This window comes from Staurois parvus, unplaced genomic scaffold, assembly GCF_062004578.1.
Source record: "Staurois parvus isolate SC_StPar_1 unplaced genomic scaffold, SC_StPar_1.0 ptg000014l, whole genome shotgun sequence".
Classification (NCBI taxonomy): Eukaryota; Metazoa; Chordata; class Amphibia; order Anura; family Ranidae; genus Staurois; species Staurois parvus.
In genome coordinates this window covers 9883130-9896566 of record NW_028317810.1, presented here as the reverse complement: position 1 = coordinate 9896566, position 13437 = coordinate 9883130, and the positions used below count along the sequence as shown (strand labels likewise).

Below are 13437 nucleotides of genomic sequence, written 5' to 3'. Positions count from 1 at the left end.
AAAAAAAGGCACAGGATTTCTGCTTGCAGATGATTGGATGACTGAAGTCAGTACAGCTTCACCTCATTTGCTAAGCTAAGTGAAATTTCACTTTGCCAAGTGTAAATTCCCCTTGCTGAACAAATGGGTTGGAGCTAAAATAGCTTCAATCATTCAGTGAGGTGCAAACAAACACATGGTATTCTTTGTGAAGTGCTTTTTGCATTTGTTTCAACTTATTCACTATGCTAAAAGTAAGTAAGTAAAATTCTCTGAATGTACTCTACACTTTTAATAAATCAACCTCACCGCTTTTCAAAAGGATAGGAAAATTGTATTGAAATGTATAACAAGTGTTTGTGGCCTGCTCTGCAATATGCTTAAAGGGTGAGTTCATTTTTTCAGAAAAAAAATGAAAAGGCGAACTAACAATCTACACCCTTCTCTACCCCCCAGTACCCGCTATTCACAGCTCCGTGTGTAATGAGCTGTCAGTGTCCATGCAGCTGGTACAGCAGTCCACGGATTTGAAAACCCTGCTCTTCTCTATCTTTCTTCAGGGCTTCTGGGACAGATTTTCTGTGACATTGGTGCCTATTCAGAATTGCTCTGATTTGTCCTGGAAGCCCTGCAGAAAAAAGAGGTAGAAGAGCGGGGATTTGAAATCCCCAGGCCGCTACACTGGCTGCACAGGCACAGACTGCATATGACCCATAGAGGTAAATTTAAAGGGGACCAAGTGGGGGGAAAGGAGGAGGCGGCGGCGAGGATGTAGGGTGTTAGTTCAACAGATCAATGTTTCATACAATCTCATCCAATATTTCTCAATAGATTTGACACTTTATGAGTCCACATACAAGCAACATGATAGATTGTACAAGCTAGGTCTGCGCCATCATCTATATAGACTGGTGGTTCCCCAGATCTATTAAAGTTTAGTTCTTGTAAACCTTTTGCTCCCTCACCACTCCATTTAACTGCAGAGAACAAACAGCGGAAACCCTGTGTAAGCTCTTAATCATGACTTGGAGCTCCCTTAGTGCTAAGGACTCTTCTCCAACCCCTGTGACAGTGCTAAGTGCATGAGTACCCAATCACAAAGCAGCAGTGCTGTCACATGTGAGAAAGGGGAGTGAGACATCAGAGCCCCAAGGGAGCTGCACAACTCTGGTATCTGGTGAGAACTGCAACTCCCATCTAAGGTGTTCCACATAGGCACTCTGTTTTGTGACAGGTTCTCTTTAGCCCTTACCTTATATATGTACTCAGAAATACCAGCTTTTCTTTGGAACACTTTTCTGTTTATTTGTAGCAACCATACAGTATATGCAAACATTATATATCCTTTAGTATTGCAAGATCACAATCCAGCACATCAGTGATAAAGTAAGACTAAAGCATGTGTATTTGTAGCATGAAAGAATATACCAAAATATCTGAGAATCAATCTGTCAGATTTATCTTCGCTGTTAAGGTCCTTTTGCTGTGTTACTGAACTGTAAAGGGATCCTCTGAATTTACAACACTCCCAGTTGTTTGTAGATTCCTGGAACAGATTCATCCCACTGAGCTAGGAAACATACGCCCGCAACAGGACGTCCAAGTTTGTACTTTTCGCGAAATTTCAGCACTTTAAATCTTTCCCGATTTTCAGCAGATGTGTCACCCAGAATTGGTTCATCACATTTTAGTTGGCAACTCTGTTTATAGACAAGCAGGGTGTACCTGTGATAACCTGTATCAGACAGAAAGAGAGAAGAGATTTGATGATTTATTATTGTTAGAATTAAAACCTCATCAAGAAAAATATACAATACACACATGCTGTTGTATTTATTGAAAATGTGCATAGTAATTCACCTAGTGAAAGCACATGTACATGTGTTCTATGCAAATTGGGCAACAATTTAATGTCTTTGATTTAAAAACAGAAAATACCGCATTTGGCCACCAGAAGGCAGTATTGTACAAAATTTGAATAATACTTAAAGGCCATCTAGTGGCCAAATGTTGTATTTTCCTTTTATAGCAATGAAAAACATTCATCCAACACATGAAATAGCATAACATTCATTTTCGCATCATTCACACAGAGCAAATGTACATGCACCTTTGCTGGATGAACTGCTATTCATATTCTTTTTATAAATACAACCCAAAGTATATACATTTCCTTTACCTTAGTATTCCACAATCTTTTCCCTCTACATATTAAAAAATCCTAGTAACTTCCCAAACACTAATGATTATATTTTAATCATATTATAACTTCATCAAGGGCTAATGTTTTCTAATGTTATTGTGTGTGTCAGGATGAAATAAAAAAAAAGCATATGCAGCACATTTTCCTATGTTTGTTTTTTTAATCACTTCCCCGCCACCCTATAGCAGAATTACTGCTACAGGGTGGCAGGGCTGCTCAAAATCACACACACACACACACACACACACACACACACACGTATATATATATATAAATATATATACACATATACACACACGTGATTTTGCATTTCCAGGTAAAGGGTGCGCACACCACCGCCCTACCCACGCCGCCATTTGCGGCTTCAGATGTCAATCACCGGGCCACAGTGATCGCCGAGAAACAGTGACGGGAGAGACCTGTGTGTAAACAACACAGATCTCTCTCCTGCCAGCAGTAACATGCTGCTTTTATTTCTCTGCACAGCAGAGAAATACACAGCAGCATATTTCCTTAGTAAAACACACACAGCACATACAGTGAAATAGCACACGGTTAACCCTTTGATTGCCCCAGATGTTAACCCCTTCCTGCCCAGTGTCATTAGTACAGTGTCAGTGCTTTTTATTAGCATTGATCACTGTATTAGTGCAATTGGGATGTCAGTGGCAATTAGTCAGTTCCCCCCCAGTGTCAGAATGTCCGCCGCAGTCCCACTATAAGTCACTGATTGCTGCCATAACTAGTATAAAAAAAATAAAAACAAAAATTCCAGTATATATACTGCCATTGTTAGATGCTATAACTTTCACGTAAACCAATTAACTTACATGTATTGGGATTTTTTTTTAAGCAAAGACTTGTAGTAAAATACATTTTGGTCTAAATTTATGATGAAATTTGATTCTTTTATTTTTTTTTACTGGATATGTTTTATAGCAAAAAGTCAAATATATTGTGAAAATAAAAAACAAAAAACACAGAAGCGATCAAATACCACCAAAAGAAATCTCCATTTGTGGGGAAAAAAAGAACACAAATTTCATTTACATACAGTGTTGCATGACTGCGCAATTGTCAGTTAAGTAACGCAGTGCCGTATCACAAAAAGGGCCTGGTCAGTAAGGGAGGTAAATCCTCTGGAGGGCAAGTGGTTAAGGCCAAGTTTACACAAAAGAACATACATTTCCTTTGCATTTTTAAAGTATCATGAATGCCTGTCAACACCTTGTACTGATTAAGTCCATTACTGCTGACAGTGCAGTTCACATGGTCACAGTTGCAGTGTTGCATGTTACATCGTGCCAAAATGTATTCAGCATGCAGAGTCCGGCTATATTTGTAAATGTAGACTGGCTAGCATGCTTATCCTCTGGCTTTAATACTTTGAGACACACACACGAGGAATAACTATGGAGACCTCTGACTTTTCTTGGGCTCTTACATGTTCTGGTTCCTTGATTTAGAAAGTTTAGGCAACTGACATTTTCAGAAGGAGGTCAGCAATGGCAGCCCACGCTTTCCTGCTTGTGATATGGTGCATTATCACGCGTGCATTAACATGCGGTATTTTGCACATTAAGACATACTGCATTAGGACTAATGCCAACACAACACAAAAAAGCCCCTACACTATTTTTGTAATGCAGCCCTTCACAACACACGGCAATATTAGCACACCAACCAGGGTTACCAACTCACCACAGCTTTTTTTACTGACATGTGAGGTATCAACCAGTAATGGAGTGCCAGTTTTACGGATGCTGCTTGTTAGGGATCCGGGTATGACCAGAAATGTGTGGACTGACACAGGGAAACACAGGCTCCAGGTATAGTATAAACAATACCATTTATTAAAGACTAAACAATACATAAACGCAGTGCAAGACTAAACATAAACACAGTGCAACCAAACCTCCAACAGATAACAACAAGAACAATACAAAACGTAGTCGGGCAGGCCGGGTCGGTAGCAATCGGGCAGGCAAGGTACAAGGAGCAGGCGGAAGCGTAGTCAGGAATAGCCAAGGTCAGGACAGGCAGAGTTCATGCAGAGTCAGGATTAAAGCAGAGTCAGGATCAGGCAGGAAGCAGACAGGATGCAGGTACAGGGGCTCATGGGAAACATACACCAAGGCCCTGATCACAGGCCTGGCCATTCCTTAAATACACCTGCTGTAATCAGCCTCAGGTGATGACTCATTGCAGGAGTGAGCCTCTGGTTGCTGAGAGCACCCGCTGGCCAGCCCTGGTACTGCAGCCCACAAGGCAGGTGAGTCCCACCACCACTGGCAAGTCCATTCCTGACACTGCTCCTGTCCACGGACAGTAGCAAAAAAAACATTTCTTAGAAAATCTCTGTAAATTAACAGATGGTTGGCAACCCTGATGCCAACACACCAGACAAAATGCAGCATGTTAACATTGCAGTAATTTGAGGTAAAACATGCATTTGATTGATTATGTATTACTGCTATGCATACAGTAGGTGTGAAACCAGTCTAAAGCCCGGTATACACAATGATAATATCGGATGAATGATCGTCTTTTTTTTTTTTAATGCTAGTTTCGTATTAATTAAAAGTGAAGAGGTTACTAAATTTACAAAAAATCTTGTACAATAGAATAAAAATGAGAAAGTGATGTAACGTATTGTTTTGTATTTGTATTGTATTTTCAAGTGAAAATTGTACTGATAAAATGAATATTGTATGATCTGGTATTGTACAAGAAAAATTTTCATACTTGTCCCTTCGAATAATTTTGGACGAAAGCTGTGTACTAACAATCACATTATCGTACGATCGCTTTGAAAGCGGTATTTAACAGTCTAAGACGGTGTTTGTCAACCTTTTTTCAGTCAAGGCACCCTTTATAATTATGGATAATCTCAAGGCACCCATTAATGTTCTGCACAATCTCATGGCACCCCAATCTAAAATGTAAAAAACTACTCCACCCAAATCCAGTACACCCAACTTTAGAGGTGATTTATTCTTCCAAAGCAAATACCCTTTGCACACTGGTACCAGCTAATATTCCAGTGTGTTTCTCTCCTTTTCTCTCCCTCACTCTGCTATTATGACCCCAGTGCTGATGGAGAGGGATCAAGGATGAAGTGCATGCACCCGACATACTCCTTATCAACTGATGATGTCATTGGTTGTTAGGATGCTGGCGGCTAGAAGGTCATAAAAGTGCACAATGAAAACCTGTGGCTTTGTGTAATAAAAGGCAGCCTTGATCCACCTGCTGACTTGTATACAAGTTTTGGGCATTTTGTCAAGGCACCCCTGAAGAAGCCTGAAGGCACCCCAGGGTGCCTGAGCACCCTGATAGAGAAAGGCTGCTCTAAGATAAGTGTTAAAGAGAAACTGTAGTTTTTGATGTATGTGAAAAAATCAACTAGGTGTATATTATATTTTCAGTGTGTATCAATATTCTAAAAACCTTGTTTGCATGGATAATTTGTAATTAAATTTGTATCTGGGACAGCCACACTTGCTCCTTACATACAAAAGCACTACATCCTGTATTACAGTGCCATACAAAAGTTCTGTGTTACTGCTCCTCCTCAAGTACATAAGTAAGCCAGTAGAGGATAGAAGCAGGGTGATTGCAAACTGAGCGTCTGCTTCTCCTACTGGCAATTTGACAAATATCTATATTTAGTAAAAACAAATAAAATGTGGCAGTTCAAGAATTTAAAATGTGAAAGTCACATAAAATTGAATTTAAGGTACAAGCTGCAATAATAAGCCAAAATATATGCTCACTTAAAAGAACACTATACAGGCGTACCTCGGTTTATGAACACCTTGGTTAACGTAATTTTCAGTTTCCGAATAAAAATCCATTGAAAACAATGCCTCGGTTTACGATTTTTTTCGCAATACGAACGGATTAATTGGTTTTCAGTGCATTTACGAATTCTTTTTTAACCACGTCCCTGTACAGTGCTGTGCCTTTAAAGTGCACTGTATAAAGAGTTTTAAACAGATAAGACTTTTTTTAAAAAAATTTATGACCTCCAGAACGGATTAATTGGTTTTCAATGCATTTACAATTTTTTTTATTCATGTCCCTTTATGCCTTTAAAGTACACTCTATAAAGAGTTTTGAACAGATAAAACTTTGATTTGACTTTTTTCTGACCTCAGGAACAGATTAATTGGTTTTCAATGCATTACTATGGGAAATCGCGTTTCGGTTTACGAATTTTGTGCAATATGAAAAGTCCTGCAGAACAAATTAAATTCATAAACCGGGGTACGCCTGTATTTCCCTTTACAGGCTTAGTTTCAGCATCAGGTAAAAGGAGTTCTATAGTCACAGCATACAATTTCATTTTAGAACATCAGCATTGCTGGCCATCTACTTTCACAACTTTCTGGATTCCCAGCCTGCTTTGCAGCTTCTCCTCTCTTGTTTCACTTTTAATGTCTAAAGACTACATATCCCATGGTACCTTGCTGCTTGCAAGCAGTGATTCCTGTACTGACTTCGCCTCCTGAAACTCCACCCCTCAACACCTCTGTAGTTCGGAAGACAGGCTCTGGGAAATGTGTGACACAGCAGTGCCTGCTCACAGGACATAGTGTTTTTCTTATAAAATTTTGCAAATATATAATCCTTCTTCATAAATCTTGGCCAAAATGTATTCGGATACCTTTTTAATAAAAAACCCAAATTAGTTTATAACCAAAAATTATCATTTAACTTTTTTTTATAAATTTTTTATATTATTTATGGGGTTTTTTTGTTTTTTTTTTAACATACTGTCACGCTAGCAGTACAGTGTCAGCATAGTGACACTGTACTGCTTGTGGGGGGTGATGAAGATTTTTTTTTTTTTTTTTACACTGATTGCTTTTACACCAGTAAAGGCTGTAAAAGAAATAATTTCTCCTTCTCTCTGGCTGCATTCTTGCAGCCATTGAGAAATACTGTGAGAGCTGTGATTGGTCACAGCTTGTCACATTGTACAAGGCTGTTGTGAATAGCCGTGTACCATGTGATCTCTGTGATTATTCACAGATTTCACACGTAGTAAGCAATGATGTCAAGAAGTGACATCTTGCTTACTACTATTCATGTGATCACTGATTGGTTAATCAGTGATCACATGATCAGGACCTCACACAGAGGTCCCATACAGCGATCGGTGTTCCGCTGTGAGTGAATTTATGTGGGAATTGTTAACAAAATAAAAGAAAGGTATACAGAGAGCACTATTTCTGGTCCCATTTTGTATTTGTATGTATACTTATTGGAGAGTGAAGCATTGCTGGAGGAGTATTGCTGGTGCAGAACAAATGCCTGAAGGAGAACAGATGCCTAATAGCCGTGATGGGGCAAAAAGCGTGTTAAGACCTTAATTTATTCTTGGAATCAACAAAAGAAGTATGTGCTATGAGCTCAGGGTGGAGCATGTATTACTTGGATGGGGTTCTTTAGAAGCAGTAAGATCACTGCACACTGGTGGAGGATTTGTTTATGGACATTTGGGATATAATCTGAAGACCGGACATTTGTGTTTTGTCTTTTGTTTATTCATTTGGATTGCGCTATATCTAAATGTATGAATTATGTATGGAGAGGTGTGGTGCAAACACTGGGTGATGTTTTAGCAGCAATCACTGTTTTTTGGTTATATTATTATTACATAACTATGCTGATTGATTTTTTTTCACATAATTTTAGATCGCCTTATTGACTTTAAGTCTAGGTTCACACCTAAGCATTTCCGCTGAAACGCACTACAATCCATTTAACATGATTTCCTGTATGACACATTCACATTTCCGCGTTTTCACCCGGTGCGTTGTTTGGAAAGGGTCAGGGACTTTTTTAAATGCAAAAAGTAGCGTTTTTTGGTTCTATAAACTTCAATGCAGACACTGCAGAAAAGCATGTTGTGTGTTTTTGCTGCGTTTTAATCTTACTAGCGACAAGAAAAAAGCCTGCAAAATGCATTAAAAAAGCGGCAAAAATGCACCGCTAAAAGCACTGCAGAAATGGATCAAACGCAAACTGCATAGATGTGAATGTAGCCTTAGTTTCGCTTCTCCCTTCCCCTCTTAAAGTGGAGTACCAGTCGGTTTTGTGTTTATTAAAAGTCAGCAGCTACAAAAACTGTGGGCAGGTAATAAACACACACTTACCTGCCTCAGAGTCCAGCAATGTACTGACCTGCATCGTCCCTTCTCTGCCTCTTCTCTCCCTGGCACAGGCATCACAACTGCGGGCACCAGGCTGTTTCAGCTTGCGGCTTCACAGATGAGCGCCCACTGCACATGCCCTGTACAGGTTCCCAGGAGACTGCGAGAGGAAGGGGGGGGGGGGCGGAGTTCCGGCTCACTTTGCCGCGCTGAACTGAGCCAGAAGTGGGAGCGGGTACCTGTCAAAAACAGGTATCCACTCCCGTCCAAGAGGTGCCAAATATGGCAGTGGAGGGGGAAAGGAGGCAAACAAGTGGAGCTTGCACTTTTAAGTGGAACTCCGCTTTAAGCTTTGCTGCACAGGGACTGCAAGAGGCTGATACCAAGTTGAATTACACTTACAGTTAATTACACTGCTTGCATTACAAAAAAATACATTGAGGGTTCAAACACACAGGGATTCTATAGCATAGTTTCCCATCAAATGGGGAGCTGCAGGTGCCATGTATAAGTGAATGGCTGTATAGGGCTGTGCTCTTGTAAATGCCATTGTGCCTATACATCAGCAGTTACCCATGCATGTGTATTCTACATATTTCCTAAAAAATGAAAGTTCCACTTTTGGGAAATATGCTGGATGCACATTACCACAGTAAATGCAGTAAAAGAAAGAGTTAACCTCTCTACAGGTATTCCATTAGAGGTTTGCAGTAAAATGTGCCTTAAGCAAAAATATCAGATGTATATTATATACTACAAAATTTTGACTTTCCTGCGCCACATTGGAAGAAGAGGAATTGTCATGGGTCACACATAAAATACACCAACAATAATGATATATAGCTGATGAACAGAAAAAGTCGGATCACTGGTATAGATAACGTACGGATCAGTATAATACAATTTCATTTTTTTGTAATATTTTTTGTTATAAACGTAAAAGAGGGCAACATAAAACTAGTGCGATGTTTGACATCGTTTTTGATAAATGAACGCATCAATATCTGGTTTAATGGATGTAGTAACAATTCTCAATAAGTTCTCAAGATTCTCAGATATTTTGGTCCTAATTCTGCCATTCGTGTTCTTCAACTTTGCTGCCGGAAATGGATGGCATGAATAAGCAGTGATTGTGAAGTGTAGGATATACTTCTTTGGGAAGATAAAACTTTAAAAAGTCCAGTAAAGAGACACAGTCAAACTTTTCTTCAGGGTTGGACACCCCTGGTCTAGTCAAATGGTGTAAAGAGGTGATAGCAGCGCCTATGTGAACCTTTTCCAAGACCAGAAACAACAGAGCAGGGGTGGACTGACAACTCATGGGGCCCCCGGGCAATAGGGGATCATGGGGCCCCTGTGTCCTTGCCCAAACTCAAAAAAGCCTATGAAAAAGGTACCAGGGGCATCTCATGGGGCCCCCTACCGACCCCGGGCCCTCGGGCAGTGCCCGAGTTTCCAAATGGTCAGTCCGCCCCTGCAACAGAGTGTATTTTTATAAAAGATATATAAGAGAATATCTATCTATAAAACAACCTTTGGACGCATGTCACACACAACTGTGCAAGCTACTCTTAGATTGTAAGCTCCAAGGAGCAGGGCCCTCCTAACCCTCTTGTATTGAACTGTATTGTTGCTGTATTGTCTCCTGTTATATTGTAAAGTGCTGAGCAAACTGTTGGTGCGATATAAATCCTGTATAATAATAATAAATGGATTTTGGCCATAATTTCTGAAATTAATTCATTTCTATGAGCCTCAGCTCTATCTAGTGGCCAAAAATCGGGAAAGTTTTATGAAATACCTCAATGAGAAAATATTCCACATTTTGGCCACTAGATGGAGCTGATGATCATAAGAATTAATCTATTACAGAAATGTATTTTTATTTATTTCAGGTACTTACAGGTGAAACTCGAAAAATTAGAATATCATGCAAAAGTTCATTTATTTCAGTAATGCAACTTAAAAGGTAAAACTAATATATGAGATAGACTCATTACATGCAAAGCAAGATAGTTCAAGCCGTGATTTGTCTTAATTGTGATGATTATGGCTTACAGCTCATGAAAACCCCAAATCCACAGTCTCAGAAAATTAGAATATTTCATGCAATCAATAAAACAAGGATTGTACATAGAACAATATCGGACCTCTGAAAAGTATAAGCATACATATGTACTCGGTACTTGGTTTGGGCCCCTTTTGCAGCAATTACTGCCTCAATGCGGCGTGGCATGGAACCTATCAGCCTGTGGCATTGCTGAGGTGTTATGGAAGACCAGGATGCTTCAATAGCGGCCTTCAGCTCTTCTGCATTGTTCGGTCTCATGTATGTCATTTTTCTCTTGTCAATGCCCCATAGATTCTCTATGGGGTTCAGGTCAGGCGAGTTTGCTGGCCAGTCAAGCACAGTAATCCCACGGTCATTGAACCAGGTTTTGGTGCTTTTGGCAGTGTGGGCAGGTGCCAAGTCCTGCTGGAAAATGAAGTCAGCATCCACATAAAGCTAGTCTGCAGAAGGAAGCATGTAGTGCTCCAAAATCTCCCGGTAGACAGCTGCGTTGACCCTGGACTTAATGAAGCACAGTGGACCAACACCAGCAGATGACATGGCTCTCCAAATCAACACAGACTGTGGAAACTTTACACTGGACTTCAAGCATCTTGCAGTGTGTGCCTCTCCATTCTTCCTCCATACTCTGGGTCCTTGGTTTCCAAATGAGATGCAAAAGTTGCTCTCATCAGAAAAAAGGACTCTGGACCACTGAGCAACAGACCAGGTCTGTTTTTGTTTAGCCCAGGTAAGACGCTTCTGACGTTGTTTGTTGTTCAGGAGCGGCTTGACAAGAGGAATACGAGATTTGAAGCCTATGTCCAGGATCTGTCTGTGTGTGGTTGCTCTTGATGCACTGACTCCAGCCTCAGTCCACTCCTTGTGAAAGTCCCCAACACTTTTGAATGGCCTTTTCCTGACAATCCTCTCCAGGCTGCGGTCATCCCTGTTGCTTGTGCAACTTTTTCTTCCACACTTTTCCCTTCCACCTAACTTTCTACTAATCTGCTTTGATACAGAACTTTGGGAACATCCAACTTCTTTTGCAATTACCTTTTGAGATATCAATGATGGTTTTCTGCACAACTGTCAGGTCAGCAGTCTTTCCCATGATTGTGATTCCTACTGAACCAGATCGAGAGACCATTTAAAGGCTCAGGAACCCTTTGCAGGTGTTATGGCTTAATTAGCTGATTAGAGTGGGACAATTTGAGCCTAGAATATTGCACCTTTTCACAATATTCTAATTTTCTGAGATTGTGGATTTGGGGTTTTCATGAGCTGTAAGCCATAATCATCACAATTATGACAAATCACAGCTTGAACTATCTTACTTTGCATGTAATGAGTCTATCTCATATATTAGTTTCATATTTTAAGTTGCATTACTGAAATAAATGAACTTTTGCACGATATTCTAATTTTTCGAGTTTCACCTGTATAGTGCTGTCAATTTACGCAGCGCTTTACATATATATTGTACATTCACATCAGTCTCTAACCCTCAAGGGGTGTAAAATCTAAGGTACCTAACTTACATTCATACATCCACATACTAGGAACAATTTAGACGGGATCCAATTAACCTACCAGCATGTCTTTGGAGGGTGGGAGGAAACCAGAGTACCCAGAGGAAACCTATGCAGGCACAGGGAAAACATGCAAAGTCCAGGCAGGTGGTGCCGTGGTTGGGATTTGAACCAACGACCCTAGTTCTACCAGGTGGAAGTACTAACCATTTAGCCACTAGAAATAACAGCCAAAATTCAAGCAGTCTGCATGAATGGTTGTGACATTCGTCCAACAAATGTTTTATATGTAGATCTCCTAATGTCTTTTTAAAAGTGTACGGACTTTAATTGTTCCATGTTCTATGTAAGGTATTATAATGGATTGGAATAGGATATGAAAGTAGAGACAGATGCAACACCTCCTGCATTCAGGGACCCAGATCAGTAGAGGGCTGATGGACCTATAATACTAGAGTATATGGAAGTTCGTCCAAGACCGATCAAAGGTTGTGCAGCTCCAACACGAAGCTGGGGAAGCTCGATACAAACTGTAGTAGAGAACAAAAACAGAGCGCACCAACCTTGCACATTACCTCAGTAAACATTTAGTGGATTTAGGAGATATGCTCACAAAAGTAGCAATATAACAGGCATATATAATCCAAAATCGAATCCTACGATAAGGAGACACGTGCGAATCCTATCAGAAGGCGAGACTCTCAGAGTGACACTGAGGTAATGTGCAAGGTTGGTGCGCTCTGTTTTTGTTCTCTACTACAGTAGGACATGAAAGGTCATACCTGTTGGGTTTACATTTGGGGTTATATTTCTCCTGCCTATTCCTATTGCTGCAAAGGCCTCAGAGACACGTTACATAGTTACATAGTTAGTCTGGCTGAAAAAAGACAAAAGTTCATCCAGTTCAACCATAGAAAAAAAAAAGTTATAATCCTTTACCCACAGTTACATTAAGGCTACGTTCACACTAGCTTGGTCAGCAGGCATCAGACAGGTGTTTGGGAAGCGTTTTTAATGCTTCTCAAATGCCTATGAAAATTCTGCATATGGCAGCACGCAGTGCTGATCACACTGAAGCGTTACAGTCGCGTCGCGGCAAAACTGACGCCTCATGTTGAGTCAGGAGGAGTTGAAGTCTCCCATTCAAGTCTATGGTGCCGCTCCTCAAATGCCTGGCAGGCGTTTGCAGGGTGTTTGCGAGGCGGTTACAAGGTGTGTGTGCGGTGTTAATACCATTTAACTTCATTATAGGCATTTGTGGTGCAGTTTTAACGCTTGGCAAATGCCTATCAAACGCCTCAAAACCGTGCAAGGGGCGTTTGGCGAGTGTCTGGGGAGCGTTTAAGGAGCATTAACTTCCCAAACGCCTGTCAAACACTATAGGGGCCTTTGGTAAGAGTTAGACATAAGTCAAGTGTGAACGAGCCCTAACAGGTAATGGGAATCTCAGCATTTTAGGGAAAACAGTGCCGGGGATATCCAGAATAAGCACGGCTCTTATTGACATTTTTA

The 13437-nt window shown here is 40.5% G+C and overlaps 1 protein-coding gene across 1 annotated transcript in view; it reads right to left on the bottom strand.

The window, feature by feature from the left end:
- Nucleotides 1-1258: 1258 nt before the first annotated feature.
- Nucleotides 1259-13437, bottom strand: part of LOC149473521 (phosphatidylethanolamine-binding protein 1-like) — a 29687-nt gene continuing 17508 nt past the window's right edge. The window contains exon 4 of the mRNA XM_089677269.1: nt 1259-1714. Coding sequence (XP_089533395.1) covers nt 1497-1714 — 218 coding nt within the window. The 3' untranslated portion in view covers nt 1259-1496. The remainder of the gene's footprint in view (nt 1715-13437) is intronic.